Source organism: Eubalaena glacialis, chromosome 9 (assembly GCF_028564815.1).
Source record: "Eubalaena glacialis isolate mEubGla1 chromosome 9, mEubGla1.1.hap2.+ XY, whole genome shotgun sequence".
Lineage (NCBI taxonomy): Eukaryota > Metazoa > Chordata > Mammalia > Artiodactyla > Balaenidae > Eubalaena > Eubalaena glacialis.
The window spans coordinates 71207258-71231815 of record NC_083724.1 but is presented as its reverse complement, the minus strand read 5'-3'; the positions used below and the strand labels follow the sequence as shown (position 1 = coordinate 71231815).

General features: G+C 39.0%; 1 protein-coding gene across 1 annotated transcript in view; it reads right to left on the bottom strand.

Annotated features, from left to right (window-relative positions):
• FOCAD (focadhesin) overlaps window positions 1-24558 on the bottom strand; it is a 304027-nt gene that overhangs the window by 14103 nt on the left and 265366 nt on the right. Inside the window, exons 36-37 of the mRNA XM_061200467.1 lie at window positions 3703-3831; window positions 1415-1530 (exon numbers count right to left, since the gene is read on the bottom strand). Coding sequence (XP_061056450.1) covers window positions 1415-1530; window positions 3703-3831 — 245 coding nt within the window. The remainder of the gene's footprint in view (window positions 1-1414; window positions 1531-3702; window positions 3832-24558) is intronic.

Genomic DNA, 24558 nt, shown 5'->3' with positions numbered 1-24558 from the left:
AAGTGAAATAAGCCAGACACAAAAGATATAATAGTGTACAATTCCATTCTAAAGAATTTCTAAAGTTTATATGAAATTTAAATTTATATGAAAGTTCTTTAAAAAAGGCAAAATTATAGAGAGGAAAAGAACAGTGGTAGCCTGAGTCTGAGATAGGGAGTGGGGATTAACTATAAGTAGGCACGATGGAACTTTTTGGGGTGATGGAAATATTATTGGTGATGGATGAAAATATATAAATGTACTAAGACTCATCAAATTATACACTTAAAATAGCCATATTTTATGGAATATAAATTATAACTCAATAGAGCTGTAAAAAAAAAAAATTGGCCTGTCAGGGTTGAAGAGAGATTAAATCTGATGTCTGAATGTACTCATTGAGTGCTTACCAGTAGCAGGTACATAACAAGTGCTCATTAAGTGGTAGCTAAATGGGAGCTGTTTGGAGTAGACAGGTAATAACAGCTGATGGAAAGGATGCAGACCTCAGTAACACTGACCTTCAATTAAAAAGAATCAGGAGATGTAGGAAAGCTTAAAAAAAAAAAGGTACAGAGTAGAGACTAAAGCCAAAAGACTGAGAAAATAATAAGAGGGTTTTGCACTATCCTCAAAGAATTAAAGCCTCCTAGAATAGAAGAATAACAAAGAGGAGATCATTTAGCTTATAATTAATTGGTAAACCTCCAAGGAATCATGGAATGTGGTTTTTTTTTTGGTCCTACCTTGAAATGTACCCAAAATTAAACATCTTTACTAATTTCACCTCTTTAAATAATCTCACCCTAATCTTCCTACCTACCCTTAGTCTATACCCTGGAAGGTGCTGGCCCCCTCTATCATAAATACCAGGCTAGATCACTTCTCCCTCAGCACTTTACTCAAGCTGAACACCATTGGCAGAGATGTTCTACTCTCTCCACATACACCTTCCCACTTACATCCCCTTGTGTCTCTAACTTGATGCCTAATGAAATCCTACCAAGCCTTCAAGGCTCGCCTTAATTGCTGCCTTTCTGTAAAAGGGAGGGATCATTTATCCAGTGCATGTGGATTTGCCTTTCTTTTAATACCCGCTGAAACGACTGCATATCATATAAACAAACCCAGGTTCCAATAACTCTACAACTTTCTACCTGTATGGTCTTGAGAAAGGAATTTTAATATCTCTAGTCATCACTGTCCATTTTTCTTGTAATAAATGGTAGCTGAAAGCATGAGTGGTGATGGCTATGGCAGAGTTCTGTGTCCCACAATTTTCCAATTTGCTGTCCAGCTATGTCAAGCCCTCACTCTTTGTGAAATCCCATTTGTCCCCTCTTGACTTTGAAAGCTCACACACAAATGAATGTTGATCTCCCCCAAAAGAACCATATCCTCCAGTTGCTCAGCATCCTTAATTACTACATACACTCAGACCATGGATCAGTGGCGGCATCACCCACATTCCCAACAGCGCAGCTACATTCTGGGATGACTGAGCCTGGGTCACCATAATTTCAAGACACAGTTGCTGAATCTCTTCACCTGAAAGAGAAGAAAGGAAAAAAATATCTGTAATATAGCTGCTTCTTTTAACTCATATTCAGGCTTCAATGTCTCAAATCAGACATCTAAAGGTAAAAGAACTTGTGTGTGATGTCTAAAGGTGATGGAACTTCAGCAAACTATAAGGTATTTCAAGAGATGTTTTTAGTTACGAAGCAAAAGAACGAACCCACTGTATCTGAGGCCTGAGTCTTGGAACTGGCAAGGATCTTGAAATAGCTCAGGAAAGTTCTCTTATGATGTCCAGACAAACCTAAATACTCGAATACTATTAAAAATTTGAGAAAATTCTAGCTAAAAATCTATTGTTTCTGTTTTTCTCTCCTCTCCATCTTACGTTCAGCATATAGACAAATCTGGAAGGACTTAGAGATGGATCCACATTCTCTAGTGACCCAGTCTTTTTAAGCCTGATCCCAGTCGGCAGATGCATCTTCCCAACCAGACCTTTTCTTCTTTTTACTAAGGATTTTTACTAAAACACCAACATCTTCACTATAGCACACAAAAGCAGGGGAGGGGCAGGGGAACATATTTTTCTGGAAACATAGTATGGTGAGATCTGGAAGCATAGTATGGTGAGATCATATCTTATATAGGATTAGGTTCAAATGAAAGCGTTCAAATGAAAATTGTGTTCAGTCAAAATAATCTTTGATTATCCCTTAAACTGTACATAAATTATAGTATACAAATCTTTTTGTATATCATATGTAAGTAAGCACCTACTGTAAAAGAGCACTCATGGCAAATACAAACACATATACAATTTACAGCACTGTTAAAGTTGTTCTCCCTCTTTTTTTTTTTTTTTTTTGGAGGTGGGGGGGCAAATACATGCAGCTAAATTTGCCTATGCTAATACTCTAACTCCATAATAGAGGTTGCTATGGACAAACTGAGGTGTGCATTCCCTTTGCCTCTCACCACAAAGTACCTGTGGTAAACAGAATAATGGCCTCCAAAGATGCCTATATCTAATCCCCAGAACCTGTGAATATGTTCTCTTGTATGGCAAAGGAACTTTGCAGATGTGATTAAGGTTAAAGACCTTGAGATAAGGAGATTATCCTCAATTATTCAAATAGACCCATTAATCACATGAATCCTTAAATATGGAAAACCTTTCCTGTCTTCAGAGAACCAGAAAGATGACAGCATGAGAGGTCTTCAGCCCTCTGTTGTTTGCTTTGAAGATGGAGAAAGGGGGCCACAAGCCAAGGAGTATGGGCATCCTCTAGAAGCTGGAAAAGGAAGGGGAATGGATTCTCCCTGTCTTAGCCTGTTTGGACTGTTATAACAAAACACTACAGACTGGGTAGTTTATAAACAATAGGAATTTATTTCTCACAGTTCTGGTGGCTGGAAGTCCAAGACCAGGGTGCCAACATGGTTGGGTTCCAGTGAAAGCCCTTTTCTAGGTTGCAGACTGCTGATTTCTTGCTGTGTCCTCACATTGTGGAAGGGACTGGGGAGCTCTGTGGGGCCTCTTTTATAAGGGCACTAATCCCATTCATGGGCTCCACCCTCATTACCTAATCACCCTCAAAGGCCCCACCCTCTAATACCATCACATTGAGGTTTAGGTTCTCAACATATGAATTTTCAGGGAACACAAACATTCAGGCCACATCACTCCCCTGGGCAACTAGGAAGGAATGCTGTTCTGCTGATATCTTGATCTTAGCCCAGTGAGAACCATGTTGGACTTCTGACCTACAGAACTATAAGATAATAAATTTGTGTTGTTTCAAGCCACTAAGTCTGTGGTAATTTGTTACAGCAGTAATAGAAAACTAATACAGCATCCCATAGGGCATTTCCTTGAAACCTGGAGTTCTGAAAATGCAGCTTGATAACCATCAAACCAGGCTTTCTGGGACCTGCACCACACACCCAGCGACATGCACCATCTCAGTCGAGTATTGTTTTGATGAGTACATCTGGTCTGTGTCTTCAAACCTCCTCCCCTCCCCCTCAGCTATTTAGAAAGTGATGCAATGAAAATAACCCAGCTGTCCCATCCAAGAAGACAAACCTCAAGTACCCAGACGTCCATCCAGTCACTACCAATTGTGACACACAATCTAATTTTCTATTCAGGTCACATCCTAAAAGCAGAGTCTGAAGACCTAAAAACATGATATTTACCAAAGTTTAGCCTCATAAGTGGAGAGAGGAGTGCAGCCCAGTTCACAGGAGGATACTGGTAGCTTTCTCCAACAGTTGCTATGGGTTTCATCACAACTTTGAGAAGGGAAGGAGGCACAGACTCAGGACCTGCAACAGAAAGGAAAAAAATAATAAAACACCTCAATAGCATCATGCAACTGGAACATGCCAACTTTCCCTCCTTTCTACTAGTTTCAAAGAATTTGGTATCACAGCTTCAATTGTGTTCAACCTTTCAATTCTGTGCCCTTAAAGTCAACCCCATTTGCTAGAAACTTTGCTCCCTCTGTTCTTCTCTCTCTTATTTGTCTCCAGTCTTTCCCTCTTGTCTGGATAGGAATATTCCACATTGCTACTTAACTCTCTTCCATGCTCTCTCATGTCTTTTCATCGAGCTTCCTACAAAGAGTAACTTACTCTACATTATTGCCTTATTGCTCACTCACTCCTTAACCCACTTCCAGAAGAGGGGACAATTACTGCCACTCAGGTCCATCTCCTTCTCAGGAGAATTGGTTACCTTCAGTCCCTGTGGCTCTAAATGGTACATTCTGTCCCATGTGATCCCTGCTTCTTCTTCTCCTCAGCCTGTGCCATGGCTGACTGCTCCACAGGTGAGCACCGGATGTAACAGCTAATCCATAGGTTAACCAGCTATCTGTGACATAGCACCATGTTCTTTTCTTTTTATTTTTTTTTTCAGGTGGGAGGTAATTTGAAATTGAAAAAAATGAGACACTCTAGCAGTTCTGAGTGCAGCCATAAGGTGAAGCCAGGGTTGGAGTAGCCATTGAGGGTCATATAGAAGTGAAGTTACAAGGAGGTCAGAAATGATGTATGAAAAAGTAGCAGACCAAGAAGGAGAAGTAACTGCAGCAGCAGGATCAACATAAGCAGCAGAAGGGAAATCAGCATTAGCAGAAAGAGAAGCAGAATCAGCAAAAGGAAAAGCATCAGCAGGAAAAGGAAAAGCAGGGGTGGAATCAGCAGATAAAGCAGCAGCAGCAGACACCAAAACAGGGGAAAGCAGAGATGGGGGCAGAGTCAGCAAAAGGAAAAACAGCTGCAGAAAGGAGAAGCATGGGAAAAGGGAAAACACAGGAAAAAGGAGAAGCACAGGAAGAAAGGAGAAGCAGAGGCAGAATCAGCAGACCCTGAAAAGCGGGGAAGCAGAAGTGGGGGCAAAGTCAGCAAAAGGAAAAAAAAGCTGCAGAAAGGAGAAGCATGGGAAAATGGGAAACACAGTAAAAAAGGAGAAGCACAGTAAAAAAGGAGAAGCAGAGGCAGAATCAGCAGACCCTGAAGAGCGGGGAAGCAGAAGCAGGGGCAGAGTCAGCAAAAGGAAAAACAGCTGCAGAAAGGAGAAGCACAGGAAAAGAAGAAGCAGAGGCAGAAAAAGCAGCAGAATCTGCAGACCCTGAAAAGTGAGGAAGCAGAAGTAGGGGCAGAGCCAGCAAAAGAAAAAACAGCTGCAGAAATAAGAAGCATGGAAAAAGGAGAAGCACAGGAGAAAGGAGAAGCAGAGTCAGAAAAAGCAGTAGAAAAGTAGAAGAATCAGCAGATGCTGAAAATAGGGAAGGAGAAGTGAGTGGAGGGTCAGCAAAAGGAAAAACAGCTGCAGAAAGGAGAAGCATGGGAAAAGGGAAAACACAGGAAAAAGGAGAAGCACAGGAAGAAAGGAGAAGCAGAGGCAGAATCAGCAGACCCTGAAAAGCGGGGAAGCAGAAGTGGGGGCAAAGTCAGCAAAAGGAAAAAAAAGCTGCAGAAAGGAGAAGCATGGGAAAATGGGAAACACAGTAAAAAAGGAGAAGCACAGTAAAAAAGGAGAAGCAGAGGCAGAATCAGCAGACCCTGAAGAGCGGGGAAGCAGAAGCGGGGGCAGAGTCAGCAAAAGGAAAAACAGCTGCAGAAAGGAGAAGCACAGGAAAAGAAGAAGCAGAGGCAGAAAAAGCAGCAGAATCTGCAGACCCTGAAAAGTGAGGAAGCAGAAGTAGGGGCAGAGCCAGCAAAAGAAAAAACAGCTGCAGAAATAAGAAGCATGGAAAAAGGAGAAGCACAGGAGAAAGGAGAAGCAGAGTCAGAAAAAGCAGTAGAAAAGTAGAAGAATCAGCAGATGCTGAAAATAGGGAAGGAGAAGTGAGTGGAGGGTCAGCAAAAGGAAAAACAGCTGCAGAAAGGAGAAGCATGGGAAAAGGGAAAACACAGGAAAAAGGAGAAGCACAGGAAGAAAGGAGGAGCAGAGGCAGAATCAGCAGACCCTGAAAAGCGGGGAAGCAGAAGTGGGGGCAAAGTCAGCAAAAGGAAAAAAAAGCTGCAGAAAGGAGAAGCATGGGAAAATGGGAAACACAGTAAAAAAGGAGAAGCACAGTAAAAAAGGAGAAGCAGAGGCAGAATCAGCAGACCCTGAAGAGCGGGGAAGCAGAAGCGGGGGCAGAGTCAGCAAAAGGAAAAACAGCTGCAGAAAGGAGAAGCACAGGAAAAGAAGAAGCAGAGGCAGAAAAAGCAGCAGAATCTGCAGACCCTGAAAAGTGAGGAAGCAGAAGTAGGGGCAGAGCCAGCAAAAGAAAAAACAGCTGCAGAAATAAGAAGCATGGAAAAAGGAGAAGCACAGGAGAAAGGAGAAGCACAGGAGAAAGGAGAAGCAGAGTCAGAAAAAGCAGTAGAAAAGTAGAAGAATCAGCAGATGCTGAAAATAGGGAAGGAGAAGTGAGTGGAGGGTCAGCAAAAGGAAAAACAGCTGCAGAAAGGAGAAGCATGGGAAAAGGGAAAACACAGGAAAAAGGAGAAGCACAGGAAGAAAGGAGAAGCAGAGGCAGAATCAGCAGACCCTGAAAAGCGGGGAAGCAGAAGCGGGGGCAAAGTCAGCAAAAGGAAAAAAAAGCTGCAGAAAGGAGAAGCATGGGAAAATGGGAAACACAGTAAAAAAGGAGAAGCACAGTAAAAAAGGAGAAGCAGAGGCAGAATCAGCAGACCCTGAAGAGCGGGGAAGCAGAAGCGGGGGCAGAGTCAGCAAAAGGAAAAACAGCTGCAGAAAGGAGAAACACAGGAAAAGAAGAAGCAGAGGCAGAAAAAGCAGCAGAATCTGCAGACCCTGAAAAGTGAGGAAGCAGAAGTAGGGGCAGAGCCAGCAAAAGAAAAAACAGCTGCAGAAATAAGAAGCATGGAAAAAGGAGAAGCACAGGAGAAAGGAGAAGCAGAGTCAGAAAAAGCAGTAGAAAAGTAGAAGAATCAGCAGATGCTGAAAATAGGGAAGGAGAAGTGAGTGGAGGGTCAGCAAAAGGAAAAACAGCTGCAGAAAGGAGAAGCATGGGAAAAGGGAAAACACAGGAAAAAGGAGAAGCACAGGAAGAAAGGAGAAGCAGAGGCAGAATCAGCAGACCCTGAAAAGCGGGGAAGCAGAAGCGGGGGCAGAGTCAGCAAAAGGAAAAACAGCTGCAGAAAGGAGAAGCACAGGAAAAGAAGAAGCAGAGGCAGAAAAAGCAGCAGAATCTGCAGACCCTGAAAAGTGGGGAAGCAGGAGCGGGGGCAGGGTCAGCAAAAGGAAAAACAGCCACAGAAAGGAGAAGCAGAGGCAGAAAAAGTAACAGAATCAGCAGACTCTGAAAAAGGGAGAAGCAGAGGTAGGTCAGAGTCAGCAAAAGGAAAAACAGCTACAAAAAGGAGGAGCATAGGAAAAAGGAGAAGCACATGCAGAGTCAGCAAGAAAAGTAGAACAATTAGTAGGAGTTGAAAAACAGGGAGAAGCAGAACCAGAAGCAGAGTCAATAAAAGGTCAAATAGTCAAGAAAGGAGAAGCATAGGGAAAGGGAAAAGGAGAAACATATAAAAATGGGCAAAGAGTTTGAAGACATTTTCCCAAAGATGGTACACAAATGGCAACAAAGATATGAAAAGATGTTCAACATTACTAATCATCAGAGAAATGCAAATCAAAACCACAATAAGATATCACCTCATAGCCATTAGGATGGCTACTATTAAAAAAAAAAAAAGAATAGAAAAAAATAAGTGTTGGTGAGGATGTAGAGAAATTGGAACCCTTGTGAACTTCTGGTGGGATTATAAAATAGAAGAACTGTTATGGAAAACAGTATGATGGCTCCTCAAAAAATTAAAAATAGACCTACCTTATGACCTAGCAATCCCACTTCCAAAAGAACTGAAAGTAGAGTTTCGATGAGATATTTGCATGCCCATGTTTGTAGCAGTACTATTTTTTTTTTGACAGTAAAAGTTACTTTATTTTTTATTTTTATTTTTTTGTTTTGTTTTCAAAATTATATAATAATTTATTCAGAGTTCAAAAAGCAGAAAAATCATTATTTTTTATGCAAATGCAGCATATTATAACTCTCTGTTCTACTACACCTTATTTTTCTCACTTATTGATGTGTCTTAGAGCCCTTCCCTATTAGTATCTTTTTTTTTATACAGCAGGTTATTATTAGTCATAAATTTAATACACATCAGTGTATACATGTCAATCCTAATCTCCCAATTCATCCCACTCCCACCCCCACCCCCCCGCCACTTTCCCCCCTTGGTGTCCATACGTTTGTTCTCTACATCTGTGTTTCAATCTCTGCCCTGTGAACTGGTTCATCTGTACCATTTTTCTAGGTTCCACATATATGCGTTAATATACGATATTTGTTTTTCTCTTTCTGCCTTACTTCACTCTGTATGACAGTCTCTAGATCCATCCATGTCTCAACAAATGACCCACTTTCATTCCTTTTTATGGCTGAGCAATATTCCATTATATATATGTACCATATCTTCTTTATCCATTCGTCTGTCGAAGGGCATTTAGGTTGCTTCCATGACCTGGCTATTGTAAATAGTGCTGCAATGAACATTGGGGTGCACGTGTCTTTTTGAATTATGGTTTTCTTTGGGTATATGCCCAGTAGTGGGATTGCTGGGCCATATGGTAATTCTATTTTTAGTTTTTTAAGGAACCTCCATACTGTTCTCCATAGTGGCTGTTATCAGTTTCCATTCCCACCAACAGTGCAAGAGGGTTCCCTTTTCTCCACACCCTCTCCAGCATTTGTTGTTTGTAGATTTTCTGATGAAGCCCATTCTAACTGGTGTGAGGTGATACCTCATTGTAGTTTTGATTTGCATTTCTCTAATAATTAGTGATGTTGAGCAGCTTTTCATGTGCTTCTTGGCCATCTGTATGTCTTCTTTGGAGAAATGTCTATTTAGGTCTTCTGCCCATTTTTGGATTGGGTTGTTTGTTTCTTTAATATTGAGCTGCATGAGCTGTTTATATATTTTGGAGATTAATCCTTTGTCCGTTGATTTGTTTGCAAATATTTTCTCCCATTCTGAGGGTTGTCTTTTCGTCTTGTTTATGGTTTCCTTTGCTGTGCAAAAGCTTTTACGTTTCATTAGGTCCCATTTGTTTATTTTTGTTTTTATTTCCATTACTCTAGGAGGTGGATCAAAAAAGATCTTGCTGTGATTTATGTCAAAGAGTGTTCTTCCTATGTTTTCCTCTAAGAGTTTTATAGTGTCCGGTCTTACATTTAGGTCTCGAATCCATTTTGAGTTTATTTTGTGTATGGTGTTAGGGAGTGTTCTAATTTCATTCTTTTACATGTAGCTGTCCAGTTTTCCCAGCACCACTTATTGAAGAGGCTGTCTTTTCTCCATTGTATGTCCTTGCCTCCTTTATCATAGATTAGTTGACCATAGGTGTGTGGGTTTACCTCTGGGCTTTCTATCTTGTTCCATTAATCTATGTTTCTGTTTTTGTGCAAGTACCATATTGTCTTGATTACTGTAGCTTTGTAGAATAGTCTGAAGTCAGGGAGTCTGATTCCTCCAGCTCCGTTTTTTTCCCTCAAGACTGCTTTGGCTATTCGGGGTCTTTTGTGTCTCCATACAAATTTTAAGATTTTTTGTTCTAGTTCCATAAAAAAATGCCATTGGTAATTTGATAGGGATTGCATTGAATCTGTAGATTGCTTTGGGTAGTATAGTCGTTTTCACAGTATTGATTCTTCCAATCCAAGAACATGGTATATCTCTCCATCTGTTGGTATCATCTTTAATTTCTTTCATCAGTGTCTTGTAGTTTTCTGCATACAGGTCTTTTGTCTCCCTAGGTAGGTTTATGCCTAGGTATTTTATTCTTTTTGTTGCAATGGTAAATGGGAGTGTTTCCTTACTTTCTCTTTCAGATTTTTCATCATTAGTGTATAGGAATGCAAGAGACTTCTGTGCATTAATTTTGTATCCTGCAACTTTACCAAATTTATTGATTAGCTCTAGTAGTTTTCTGTTGGCATCCTTAGTATTCTCTATGTATAGTATCATGTCATCTGCAAACAGTGACAGTTTTACTTCTTCTTTTCCAATCTGTGTTCCTTTTATTTCTTTTTCTTCTCTGATTGCTGAGGCTAGGACTTCCAAAACTATGTTGAATAATAGTGGTGAGAGTGGATATCCTTGTCTTGTTCCTGATCTTAAGAGGAAATGCTTTCAGTTTTTCACCGTTGAGAATGATGTTTGCTGTGGGTTTGTTGTATATGGCCTTTATTATGTTGAGGTAGGTTCCCTCTATGCCCACTTTCTGGAGAGTTTTTATCATAAACGGGTGTTGAATTTTGCCAGAAGCTTTTTTCTGCATCTATTGAGATGATCATATGGTTTTTATTCTTCAATTTGTTAATATGGTGTATCATATTGATTGATTTGCATATACTGAAGAATCCTTGCATCCCTGGGATAAATCCCACTTGATCACGGTGTATGATCCTTTTAATGTGCTGCTGGATTCTGCTTGCTAGTATTCTGTTGAGGATTTTTGCATCTATATTCATCAGTGATATTGGTCTGTAATTTTCTTTTTTTGTAGTATCTTTGTCTGGTTTTGGTATCAGGGTGATGGTGGCCTCATAGAATGAGTTTGGGAGTGTTCCTTCCTCTGCAATTTTTGGAAGAGTTTGAGAAGGATGGGTGTTAGCTCTTCTCTAAATGTTTGATAGAATTCACCTGTGAAGCCATCTGGTCCTGGACTTTTGTTTGTTGGAAGATTTTTAATCACAGTTTCAATTTCATTACCTGTAATTGGTCTGTTCATATTTTCTATTTCTTCCTGGTTCAGTCTTGGAAGGTTATACCTTTCTAAGAATTTGTCCATTTCTTCCAGGTTGTCCATTTTATTGGCATAGAGTTGCTTGTAGTAGTCTCTTAGGATGCTTTGTATTTCTGCGGTGTCCATTGTAACTTCTCCTTTTTCATTTCTAATTTTATTGATTTGAGTCCTCTCCTTCTTTTTCCTGATGAGTCTGGCTAATGGTTTATCAATTTTGTTTATCTTCTCAAAGAACCAGCTTTTAGTTTTATTGTTCTTTGCTATTGTTTTCTTTATTTCTATTTCATTTATTTCTGCTCTGATCTTTATGATTTCTTTCCTTCTGCTAACTTTGGGTTTTGTTTGTTCTTCTTTCTCTAGTTCCTTTAGGTGTAAGGTTAGATTATTTATTTGAGATTTTTCTTGTTTCTTGAGGTAGGCTTGTATAGCTATAAACTTCCCTCTTAGAACTGCTTTTGCTGCATCCCACAGGTTTTGGATTGTCGAGTTTTCATTGTCATTTTTCTCTAGGTTTTTTTTAATTTCCTCTTTGATTTCTTCAGTGATCTCTCGGTTATTTAGTAATGGAGTGTTTAGTGTCCATATGTTTGTGTTTTTTATTTTTCCCCTGTAATTCATTTCTAATCTCATAGCACTGTGGTCAGAAAAGATGCTTGATATGATTTCAATTTTCTTAAATTTACTGAGGCTTGATTTGTGACCCAAGATGTGATCTATCCTGGAGAATGTTCCTTGTGCACTTGAGAAGAAACTGTAATCTGCTGTTTTGGATGGAATGTCCTATAAATATCAATTAAATCTATCTGGTCTTTTGTGTCATTTAAAGCTTTTGTTTCCTTATTTATTTTCATTTTCGATGATCTGTCCATTGGTGTAAGTGAGGTGTTAAAGTCCCCCACTATTACTGTGTTACTGTCGATTTCCTCTTTTACAGCTGTTAGCAGTTGCCTTATGTATTGACGTGGTCCTATGTTGGGTGCATATATATTTATAACTGTTATATCTTCTTCTTGGATTAATCCCTTGATCATTATGTAGTGTCTTTCCTTGTCTCTTGTAACATTCTTTATTTTAAAGTCTATTTTATCTGATATGGGTATTGCTACTCCAGCTTTCTTTTGATTTCCATTTGCATGGAATATCTTTTTCCATCCCCTCACTTTCAGTCTGTATGTGTTCCTAGGTCTGAAGTGGGTCTCTTGTAGACAGCATATATATGGGTCTTGTTTTTGTATCCATTCAGCAAGCCTGTGTCTTTTGGTTGGAGCATTTAATCCATTCATGTTTAAGGTAATTATCGATATGTGTGTTCCTATGACCATTTTCTTAATTGTTTTGGGTTTGTTTTTGTAGGTCCTTTTCTTCTCTTCTGTTTCCCACTTAGAGAAGTTCCTTTAGCATTTGTTGTAGAGCTGGTTTGGTGGTGCTGAATTCTCTTAGCTTTTGCTCGTCTGTAAAGCTTTTGATTTCTCCATCGAATCTGAATGAGATCTTTGCCAGGTAGAGTAATCTTGGTTGTAGCTTCTTCCCTTTCATCACTTTAAGTATATCATGCCACTCCCTTCTGGCTTGTAGAGTTTCTGCTGAGAAATCAGCTGTTAACCTTATGGGAGTTCCCTTGTATGTTATTTGTCATTTTTCCCTTGCTGCTTTCACTAATTTTTCTTTGTCTTTAATTTTTGCCAATTTGATTACTATGTGTCTCAGCGTGTTTCTCCTTGGGTTTATCCTGTATGGGACTCACTGCGCTTCCTGGACTTGGGTGGCTATTTCCTTTCCCATGTTTGGGAAGTTTTTGAGTATAATTTCTTCAAATATTTTCTCGGGCCCTTTCTCTCTCTCTTCTCCTTCTGGGACCCCTATAATGTGAATGTTGTTGCATTTAATGTTGTCCCTGAGGTCTCTTAGGCTGTCTTCATTTCTTTTCATTCTTTTTACTTTATTCTGTTCAGCAGCAGTGAATTCCACCATTCTGTCTTCCAGGTCACTTATCCATTCTTCTGCCTCAGTTATTCTGCTATTGATTCCTTCTAGTGTAGTTTTTATTTCAGTTATTGTATTGTTTATCTCTGTTTGTTTGTTCTTTAATTCTTCTAGGTCATTGTTAAACATTTCTTGCATCTTCTCGATCTTTGCCTCCATTGTTTTTCCGAGGTCCTGGATCATCTTCACTATCATTATTCTGAATTCTTTTTCTGGAAGGTTGCCTATCTCCACTTCATTTAGTTGTTTTTCTGGGGTTTTATCTTGTTCCTTCATCTGGTACATAGCCCTCTGCCTTTTCATCTTGTCTATCTTTCTGTGAATGTGGTTTTTGTTCCACAGGCTGCAGGATTGTAGTTCTTCTTGCTTCTGCTGTCTGCCCTCTGGTGGATGAGGCTATCTAAGAGGCTTGTGCAGGTTTCCTGATGGGAGAGACTGGTGGTGGGTAGAGCTGGGTGTTGCTCTGGTGGGCAGAGCTCAGTAAAACTTTAATCCGCTTGACTGCTGATTGGTGGGGCTGGGTTCCCTCCCTGTTGGTTGTTTGGCCTGAGGCAACCCAACACTGGAGCCTACCCGGGCTCTTTGGTGGAACTAATGGCAGTCTCTGGGAGGGCTCACGCCAAGGAATACTTCCCAGAACTTCTGCTGCCAGTGTCCTTGTCCCCGCGGTGAGCCACAGCCCCCCCCCCCCCCGCCTCTGCAGGAGGCCCTCCAACACTAGCAGGTAGGTCTGGTTCAGTCTCCCCTGGGTTCACTGCTCCTTCCCCTGGGTCCCGATGCACACACTACTTTGTGTGTGCCCTCCAAGAGTGGAGTCTCTGTTTCCCCCAGTCCTGTCGAAGTCCTGCAGACAAATCCCACTAGCCTTCTAAGTCTGATTCTCTTGGAATTCCTCCTCCCGTTGCCGGACACCCAGGTTGGGAAGCCTGACGTGGGGCTCAGAACCTTCACCCAGTGGGTGGACTTCTGTGGTATAAGTGTTTGCCAGTCTGTGAGTCACCCACCCAGCAGTTATGGGATTTGATTTTGCTGTGATTGCGCCCCTCGTACTGTCTCATTGTGGCTTCTCCTTTGTCTTTCGATGTGGGGTATCTTTTTTGGTGCGTTGCAGTATCTTCCTGTCAATGATTGTCCAGCAGCTAGTTGTGATTCTGATGTTCTCACAAGAGGGAGTGAGAGCACGTCCTTCTACTCTGCCATCTTGGTTCAGCTCCTCCGTAGCAGTACTATTCACAATAGTCAAGAGCAACCCAAATGTCCATTGATGGATAAATGGATAAACAAAATGTGATATATACATAGAATGGAACAGTATTCAACTTTAAAAAGAAAAGAAATCCTGTTATATGCTACATGTCCTCAACCTTGAGGACACTGTGCTAAGTGAGATAAACCAGTCACAAAAAGACAAATACTGTATGATTCCACTTATACCTGGCATCTAAAATAGTCAAATTAATAGATATGGAAAGTAGGATCGTGGTTACCACGGGTCAGGGAAGGGAGAAAGGGTAGGTATTTGCTTAGTGGGTACAAAGTTTCAGTTTTGCAAGATGAAAAAGTTCCGGAGATTAGTTTCACAATGATGTGAATATACTTAACACTATGTAAATGTATACTTAAAAATGGTTACGATGGTAAATTTTATGTTATATGTTTTTTATAATTTAAAAAAAGTTTAAAAAAAGGAGAGACTTTTGGTTTCCAGTTCTGCATGTAAGGAGGTTGGAAGTTACCACTCTGGTATAAAAGTAAAAAGCTGAACAGACTGAAGAATCAACAACTCTTCTTGGATCCTTAAGAAAGGGAAGAACACAGGGCAAACTGCTGCCTCTAAGACTAGAGAGACAGACAGATGAATACAGGGAGTCATGGCTTATCAGAGCAGAGACTCATGAGTGGATGCTGCAGGAACAGTGCTGGGGTAAGAAAATCTGAACTACAATTGATGCAATGCTGGAGGCTCTGTGTGGACAGATCTATGCCCACAAATTTGATAACCTAGATGAAATGAACCAATTCTTTGAAAGACACAATCTGCCAAAATTCATACAAGAAGATACAGACAATCTGAATAGAACTACGTCTATTTAAAAACTGAATCAATAATTAATAACCTTCCAAAAGAGAAAGCAACAGGCCCAGATGGGTTCACTGGTGAACTCTACCAAACATTTAAAGAAGAAATTATACCAATTCTCTTTAATCTCTTTCAGAAGATAAAAGCAGAGGGAATACTACCTAACTCATTCCATGAGGACGGCATTACCCTAATAGCAAAACCAGACTAAGACATAAGAAAACTACAGATATTTCTTATGAACATAGATGCAAAAATCTTCAAGAAAATATTAGCAAATTAAATCCAACAATGTATAAAAAGAATTATACACCACAACCAAGTAGAACTTATCCCAGGTATGCAAGGCTGGTTCAACATTTGGAAATCAATTAATGTAATCTATCACATCAGTAGGCTAAAGAAGAAAAATCATATGAATATATATCAATAAATGCAGAAAAAGCATTTGACAAAATCCAGCACCCATTCATGATAAAAACTGTCAGTAAACTAGGAATAGAGGGGAACTTCATCAACTGGATAAAGCATATCTATAGAAAAAAAAACCTTCATCAACTAGATAAAGCATATCTATTTAAAAAAACAGCTAACATCATACTTATTGATGAAAAACTAGAGGCTTTCTCACTAGGATTAGGAACAAGGCAAGGATGTCTCTTCTCACCATGGCATTTCAATATTATATTGGAAGACCTAGCTTACACAATAAGACAAGAAAATTAAATAACATGTATACTGATTGGGAAGGAAGATGCAAGTAACCAAGATTAGAAATGAAAGTGGTGACATTTCTATCAACCTTACAGAAATAAAAAGGATTATAAGAGAAAACTACGAAAAAGTTGTGTGCAACAAATTGGATAATCTAGATGAAATGGACAAATTCCTAAAAACACACAAATTACCAAAACCGACTCAAGAACAAATAGAAAATATGAACAGACCTATAACAAGTAAAGAGACTGAATCAGTAATCAAAGACCTCCCAACAAAGAAAAGTTCAGAACCATATGGTTTCCCTGGTGAATTCTACCAAACACTTAAAGAAGAATTAACACCAATCCTTCTCAGTTTCTTCCAAAAAACAGAAGAGAAGGGAATACTTCTTAGCTCATTCTATGGGACCAGCATTAGCCTGACACCAAAGCTAGACGAAGACAACACAATAAAAGAAGACTACAAACCACTCTTTGTTACGTATATAGATGTGTAAATTCTCAACAAAACACTAGTAAACTGAATCCAAGGGCATATTAAAAGGATTATACATGATGACCATGCAGGATTTATCCCAGGAATAAAAGTGTCATACAACATAAGAAAATCAATAATATATACCACATTAACAGAATGAAGGGAGGAAAAACATATGATCATCTCAATTGACACAGAGAGCTTTTGATAAAATCCAACATTCTTTCATGACAAAAAAATACTCAGAAAATTAGGAAAAGAATGGAATTATCTTAATATGATAAAGCACATTTGTGAAAAAACCCACAGTGAAAATCATACTCAATGGTGCAGGACTGTAATCTTTTCCTCTACAATCAGGAATAAGACAAGGACGCTCACTGTCACCACTTTGTATTGGATGTTCTAGCCAGAGCCATTAGGCAAGAAAAAGAAATAAAACGCATCCAGATTGGAAAGGAAAAAGTAAAGCTATCTCTATTTGTAGATGACATGATCCTACACACAGAAAAAGAGAAGTTAGTAAAGTTACAGGGTATAAGATCAACAAGCAAAAATTAATTGTGTTTCTATATCCCAGCAATGAATAATCTGAAAAGGAAATTAAGAAACAATTCCACATGCAATAGTACCCAAAAGAATAAAATATCGGGAAATAAATTTAACCAAGGTAAAAGACACACACACTGAAACTACAAAACATTGCTGAAAGAAGTAAAAGAAAATCTAAATAAATGGAAAGACATCTTGAGTTCATGGATTGGAATATTTAATATTGTTAAGATGATACTACTCAAAGCTATCTACAGATTCAACACAATACCTATCAAAATTTCAACAACGTTTTTTGCAGAAATGGAAAAGTTGATTCTCAAATTTATATGAAATTGCAAGGGGGCCCAAATAGTCAAAACAATCTTGAAAAAGAAAATTTTAAAGGACTCACACATACCAATTTCAAAACTTACTACAGAGCTACAATAATCAAAACAGTGTGGTACTGGCAAATATAAGGATAGACATATAACAAATGGAATAGAATTGGGAGGCCAGATATAAACCCAAACATTTATGGTCAACTGATTTTTGACAAGGGTCCTAAGACCACTCAATAGGAGAAAGAAGGGTCTCTTCAACAAATGGTGCTGGGACAACTAGGTATCCAGATGTAAATAATGAAGCTGGATCCCTACCTAACACCACATACAAAACTTAACTTAAAATGGGTCAATGACAATATAAGAATTAAACTGTAAAACTCTTAGAAGAAAACATAGAGGTAAGTCTTCATGACCTTTGATTTGGCAATGGATTCTTAGGTATGACCAAAAATATGAGCAACAAAAGGAAAAAAGATGAATTGGACTTTGTCAGTGTTTAAAACGTGTGTGTCCAAGGATATTATCAACAAATTGATAAGACAACCTAGAGAATGCAAGAAAACATTTGCAAATTGTATATATGATAAGGGTCCAGTATCCAGAATACACAAATAATTCTTACAATTAAACAACAAAAAGACAATCTAATTTTTAAAATGATCAAAGGACTTGAACAGACAATTCTCCGAAGAATATATACCAACACGTAGTTGAAGGTGCTTAACCTCATTAGTCATTAGGGAAACACAAATCAAAACCAAGTGATCACTTCACATTCAATAGGATGATAATAATAATGATAATGATAATAATAATAATGGAGAAAGAACAAATGTTGGCAAGGATATGGAGGAATTGGAACCCTCACACATTGCTAGTAGGAATATAAAATGGTGCAGCCACTGTGGAAAAACAGTTTGGCAGTTCCTCAAAAAACTATACGGAATTACTATATGACCGAGCAATTCCACCCCTAGGTACATACCCAAAAGAATTGAAAACTGGTATTCAAACAAAAACTTGTACACAAATCTCCATAGCAGCACCACTCATAATGGCCAAAAGGTAGAAACAACCCAAATGCCCATCAACTGATGAATGGATAAATAAAATGCATATCCATGCACTGGAATATTATTCAGTCATAAAAAAGGAACTAAATATTGATACTTGCCACAACATGGATGAACGTTGACAACATTATCCTAAGCGAAAGAAGCCCATCACAAAAGGCCATATGGCGTATGATGCCATTTAAATGAAATATGCAGAATAGGCAAATCCACAGAGACGGAAAGCAGATTTTGGCTGTTAGGGGCTGGGGGAAATGGGGGAATGGAAGCAACTGCTCAGGGAGTACAAGGTTTCCTTTTGGGGTGATGAAAATGTCCTGGAACTAGACAGTGGCCTAATATTGTGAATGTACTAAATGCCACTGAATTGTACACTTTAAAATGATAAATTTTATGTTATGTGTATTTTACACACACACACACACACACACAAGCACAAGAAGAAGAGAAAGGGATGAAGCAGTCTTTGATAAGAAAAGCAGAATCCATGGAAGAGACTGATACAGTGCAGCCCTGGGCAGGTAGACAGAAAGCAAGGTAAAGTCTTGATGCCTGGATCTTTCTGCTCCTGATACCCTGAGGGTTGAGAATAGTTTCTGTCCTTAGATTTCTGGGAAACCTATGAATCCTTGCAGTAAATACTGAGTCACTTGAAGCGAGTCATTGTTTTCTGTAATAAAAAGCACCCTAACATAATTGCTATCACTGCCTAAGCTCATTTACTCATAATTTCACAGACTACTTATGTGTTGATGACTAGTAAACCCATACTTCTAATGCACGCCTTTCTCTGATGTTTCTACAGCTATCTCAAGAATCAGCATATTTTCTTAGGTAGCCACCAACAAACCTATCTCCTTACCTTTGCCTCTGCCAACTTGGGAAAGTATAATAAAACTAGTTGTGTGTCTTCCAGTGCTGTTTCTCTCCCCTCCAACCAACACTTTTTTGCTTTTTGAAAATGTTAAAAGCTCAACACACCTGCCACTCTTCTATGCTGTGTTACCAGTAACTGAAGCTTTATTTCTATTCCACCTTGTGATGTAGTACTAGGAGTATAGGACATATTATCAGGGAGTTAACCATTGCTATTACAAGTAGAAGAATTTCTGACCAAAAAAGTAAATATATTCATAAACACATTCATTTATTCAACTGAGTATCTATTAGCTACCAGACAGTGGAGACAGTGTTGAACAGGGCAGAAGAGGTCACCATGCTCAAGGAGCTTATACTCTCTAGTGAGAGGACAAACAGACAAGGAAAAATCAGATGTGATAAAAATTAAAATGCTGTGATAGGAATTAACTGGTTGGGTATTCACATAACTCTATACTGATTATCCACATGTGGCAGCTGTCCACACACAAAGTTGGCTGCAAATTGGAGTCTCTGATTTCACGAAACAACAATGACAACAAAATTTAAGCTGCTTTTGGGGGGCCTTTTGGCTCACGATTCATAGAAATAGCCTAATGAACTGGTAGATAGTATAGTAAATATCTGGGCATAGAATTGCTCTTCACTGGGCTTCCCTGGTGGTGCAGTGGTTAAGAATCCGCCTGCCAATGCAGGGGACACGGGTTCGAGCCCTGGTCTGGGAAGATCCCACATGCAACGGAGCAACTATGCCTGTGCACCACAACTACTGAGCCTGCGCTCTAGAGCTCACGAGCCACAACTACTGAAGCCTGTGTGCCTAGAGCTCGGGCTCCGCAACAAGAGAAGCCACCGCAATGAGAAGCCCTCACACTGCAATGAAGACCCAACACAGCCAAAAATAAATAAATAAAATAAATAAATTTATAAAAATAATGTTCTATATTCTAGAAATGCCATTACCAGGTAGGAAAAGCTTATTATTCTAAAAAAAAAAAAAAAAAAAAAGAATTACTCTTCACTCCTGTTAAGGATATAAATCCAATTATATATTGGAAATCTTTAATTCATAAGCAGATTTCTACTAAATTTTTTTCTCAGATCAAGTGTTTTTAAAACTATATAAAATTATATTCCAGGTCCTTCTACAGAATTCACTACAGAAAACTTGCAGTTTCCAGAGGATCTAGAGAATCAGGAAAGACGTTCAACCTGTCTTCTAATACCAGGACCCAATGTAAAATATGGCCATTTTCTAGATCCTTTATTGCTTAGACAACAAGCTCTCTCTTGACAGGACAACAGAACTTTCACCAGTAACTGCACTTCACTATCTAAACACTTTACATGTTGCTTCCGTACTCTTTAGAACTGACCTAATTAATATACAAGCAAGTGTCAGAAACAAGGAGAACTTGTAAAATGGAGCACAGGGGCGAAAATCAAGTAAGTGCTATAATGCAATACATTTTCCACTTTTTAAAAAAGCAGAGAATCAGTATGGACTAGCATAGCTAGAATCACACAAAATTTTCCACTATATTTGCAGGGAACTAATTCTGAAACTAACTGGAATGAAAGAAATTATAGCAGCTGTTAGGAATGGAGAAAATACCTGGTAGTTCTAAGCATTTGCGGGGAGGTATGGAGAGAGAGGGAGTCCCAAAATGGGAGAACAGAGTCACATGGTCCCCTCCCCAGAGATCTTTAGCATTGGACACAAGAATCCAAATCTAGGCTATGGGAATGATCAGTTCCCTTACTACAGCGCTCTATCTTTCACCCAAGTGCCTTAGACAAAAAGAAATACTGGAATGCTTTATAGACAATGGATTTGGAACTGAGAAGACCTAACAGTAGTTGTTAAAAGGATCCAGATGTTTTAAAATCCGGCCACAAAGTTGTTTTAAATCCCTCATCCAGTTGACAGCCTCAAAGAACCCTGATGTAAATGGCATATCCGAACATAATGCATTACAACAGGACCCACTTTCACACATACTCTGGCTACACAAAGGATCAGATCTCAATGCCACAATGCACATGTGTAACCCCTATAGGAAATGTCTGGTAACAAGTAGGCTAACAGCCACTGGTGTGTCTGTTCCCCATCACCAGCATGTCGCTTGTATGGTGTGGATATGTCTTTACCTTCTCCATCATTAGCGTTGTTTAGAAGCAATATATATAATATATGTATATACACATATATAATATATATTATATGATTACACACACACACACACACACATATATATATATATATATATATGTTTAAAGTGGTAGATCAACAAATACTTGAAAACTATTACATGCCAAGTACTTTGTACTAAGCATTTAGGATAAAACCCACATGTTCTTCCTGTCCTTGAGGAAATTACAGTCTAATGGGAAAGACAGACTTTAAACAAAGAATCACAAATAATTAAGCAAATAATTACACATATGTAAAGTACTATGAAAAACATAAAGTATCACATAAGAAATCTATACTAACCTGGGAACATCAGGGAATCCTGTCTTATCCTCCACTGAGGAAAGGATGTTTAAAACAAGATGGAAAGGATGAGTCGAATTTTTCTAGACAAAGTCCTTAGAAAACACAGGTAGACATAATGACAGCATGGCATATTTTGAGGGATTAACAGATGCTTAGCCCCTTGCCAGAAACCACTCTATAATCAAGACAGCTGTTGAAAACAGTTGATGATTCCAATACGTCAGTCAGATACTAAGAGTCGGTAGGATGTTCTGTCTTAGGACCAAGTACTTCAATATCATCCAGTGTTATCAGAAACAGAAACATCCCTGAGCCCCTTAGCACCAGGAAGGCTGCCAAGCAGGGTGGCTGCTCAGTGGAAATCAGGACCTGGGAGAGAGGAAACCAGCTTTAGCAGGACTGTGGCAAATATACTGAGAATAATGGGAGTCAGGTTTCTTAAAGTCAGAGAAGAAAGTTACAAATAAGAAGAAGGAAATGCAGAAGGAAGCCTGTGATGTCGAATTGGAGATATTGGTGTGAACTCAAGTTTTTCAATATATATAGCTAGATATAAAAATAAATATAGACAATACGTGAGAGAGAAAGAGAAAGAGAAAGAGAAAGAGAAAGAGAGAGGGAGAGGAGGAGGGAGGGAGGGAGGGAGGGAGAGAAAGAGAATTTCCAAACTGTCCACTGAAAGGGCCTAGGAGCAGTGATTACCACAGTAGCAATGCAGTAATTTGTACCCAAGATCTTGGCTTCTAAATATCTTTCTCCATGAGAAGAAACTTGAGTTACCTGGCTATTACAAGGCTAAGGATAATACAAGATGAACCTAGAACATCTTTGGAAGTACTCAAAGAATGATGAGGTTATCTCAAAAGGACACAAGAGTCAACTTAAAGAGGCTCTTACTGATCTAGTCTGGAACAATTTGAGGATCAAAATAATGAATAACTGAATAATAAATAATTGAATAATAGGAGTTCAGCAGTCCATATTGAAAGAAAGAAAGAAAGGAAGAAAGAAAAAGAAAGGAAGCAAGGAAAGAAGGAGGGAGGGAAGGAGGCAGCTTTTCCTTTCAGAAGAAAGCCTACCAAAAAGTGTAAATGGGATAATGGAATTTTAAGAATCACCTATTGGCAATCATCAGAGTAATAACTCAGTCAAGAAAACATTAATGGATACCCAAACTAATGGGTGAAAGTAGGATGAAAATGGGATATTCATAAAGTCTCAAAAAATCTCCACATAAAATATTTCTTGATGATAAAAGGAAAGGAGGAACTTTAATGAGGAGAAACCTGGAAGAGATCACCTTATCCAAGTGATCAAAGTCAGCATCACTTTGGTGGAGGAAGACAGACATCATGTACCACCCGAAGGGATGCAGTGAGCAGAGCAGGGCTCCAGGGCTGTAACATTCTTGCCAAAGGTGACTGACCTCTCATGTGAGGAACACCAGGCAAACCCAAACAGAAAAGTGCTCTGTAAAACAACTGGCTTCTAATCCTAAAACATGTTAAAGTCATGAAAGACAGAACAACCGAGGCAATGTTCCAGACTGAAGGGGACCAAAGAGATGACAAGTGTGACATTCTGGATTAAATTCTTGTTCTGCTAAAGCCATCATTTGGGCTGTCAGGGAAACCTGAATAGGGTCTCTGGGTGAAAGGAATATAGAAGTGATCTGGCTGTTTTCACTTTTTGGTAAGTTTTAAATTATTTTAAAATAAAAAGTAAAAAAAGTTTTAAAGCACATCTAACATTTAATTAAAAAAAAAAAGGAACGACATCTCAAATAGTAAACACATACAAAAATGTTCATTCCTTCTGACAATGAATGCAAATTAAAGTAGTCTTAAAGTATCATTTTATACCTGCTTGGCTTTTATTGTAGTCATTTGTTTATCTATCTGATGGTTTGCTTTGTAATATGATAACTAGAAAGGGTTTATTCTTTGTTTCCTAAGCACTGTTACATAAAGTGAAGCTGTGAGAAAAGCGTGGAACAGATTCTTGTTCAGAGCCCCCAGAAAGAACCCACCCCACCAACGCCTTGACTTCTGACTTCTTGCCTCCTGAACTGAAGGTTTCCCCTGCCTGTGGCAGACACCAGAGAGTCACCACCAGGGATGCAGGGATGCAAAAAAGGACACAGGCAGAAAGACACAGAACTCCCAACCTGAGCTTCCTCAAGTGCCTTCACTTCCATTGCTGTTCTTGCTTGATTGGAAGTTGTGCCAGTGTGCCTTCCTTTCCTCTCCTTGCCAACACCTCTGACTATCCCGGCACCCAGAGCTGCATTCACTGTGATTGAAGTCCCATGTTTTATATTCTCTCTTCACAACGAGCTCGTCAGCCTGAGGATGGCTCATAAACTCATAATCCTTACAAAAACTCTAGAAAGAAGATTCAATTATTTTCTCCACTTTACAGAAGCAATTGAGGATTACAGACTTAAGCAGCTTGCCTGAAGTGACATAGCCAGCAAGCAGTATAAGTGGGGTATGAACCCAGGCAGTCTGGCTCCCATGCTTTTAACCTCTATGGTATGCTGCTGTACTGTGATACTCAGACAGGGCCAAGGTACTGAAATCTGCTACAGTCCTCTTGAGGGGCAATGAGGCCATGCCATCCCTGTAGTCATCAAATCCTCAGACTCTTGGCCACTAATAAATTGCTGACAATTTATCCTAAGGAAAGATATATGCACAAGGATGTTCTCTATAACGGAAAATTTTTGAATGATCTATAGGGAAATGGGTTAGTGATGATTCATCGACTTGATAGAACATTCTACAGTCAGTCATTATCATTATTAATGATAATGGTAATCATTTTTAATGATAATTATGGAGATACATGGAAAATAGGGAAATGTTTACAATATAATATTAAGTTAAAAAATACAAAGTTTATGTATACTGGGAAATATGTAAACATTGTGTGTGCATAACAGGAACAAATTAAAAAGTAAAATTTTTAAATGATAGTAGCTGTTAGAAAGTCATGGGATAATTGGTGACTTTTTTCCTTTCAAATATTTTTATGATGTTTACAACCAAAAAACAGAAATTAAATACTCCCCAAACATATCATATTAAAACCTGTCTAGAAAGTGATGCAAGGATTCTTTTCATGCTTCC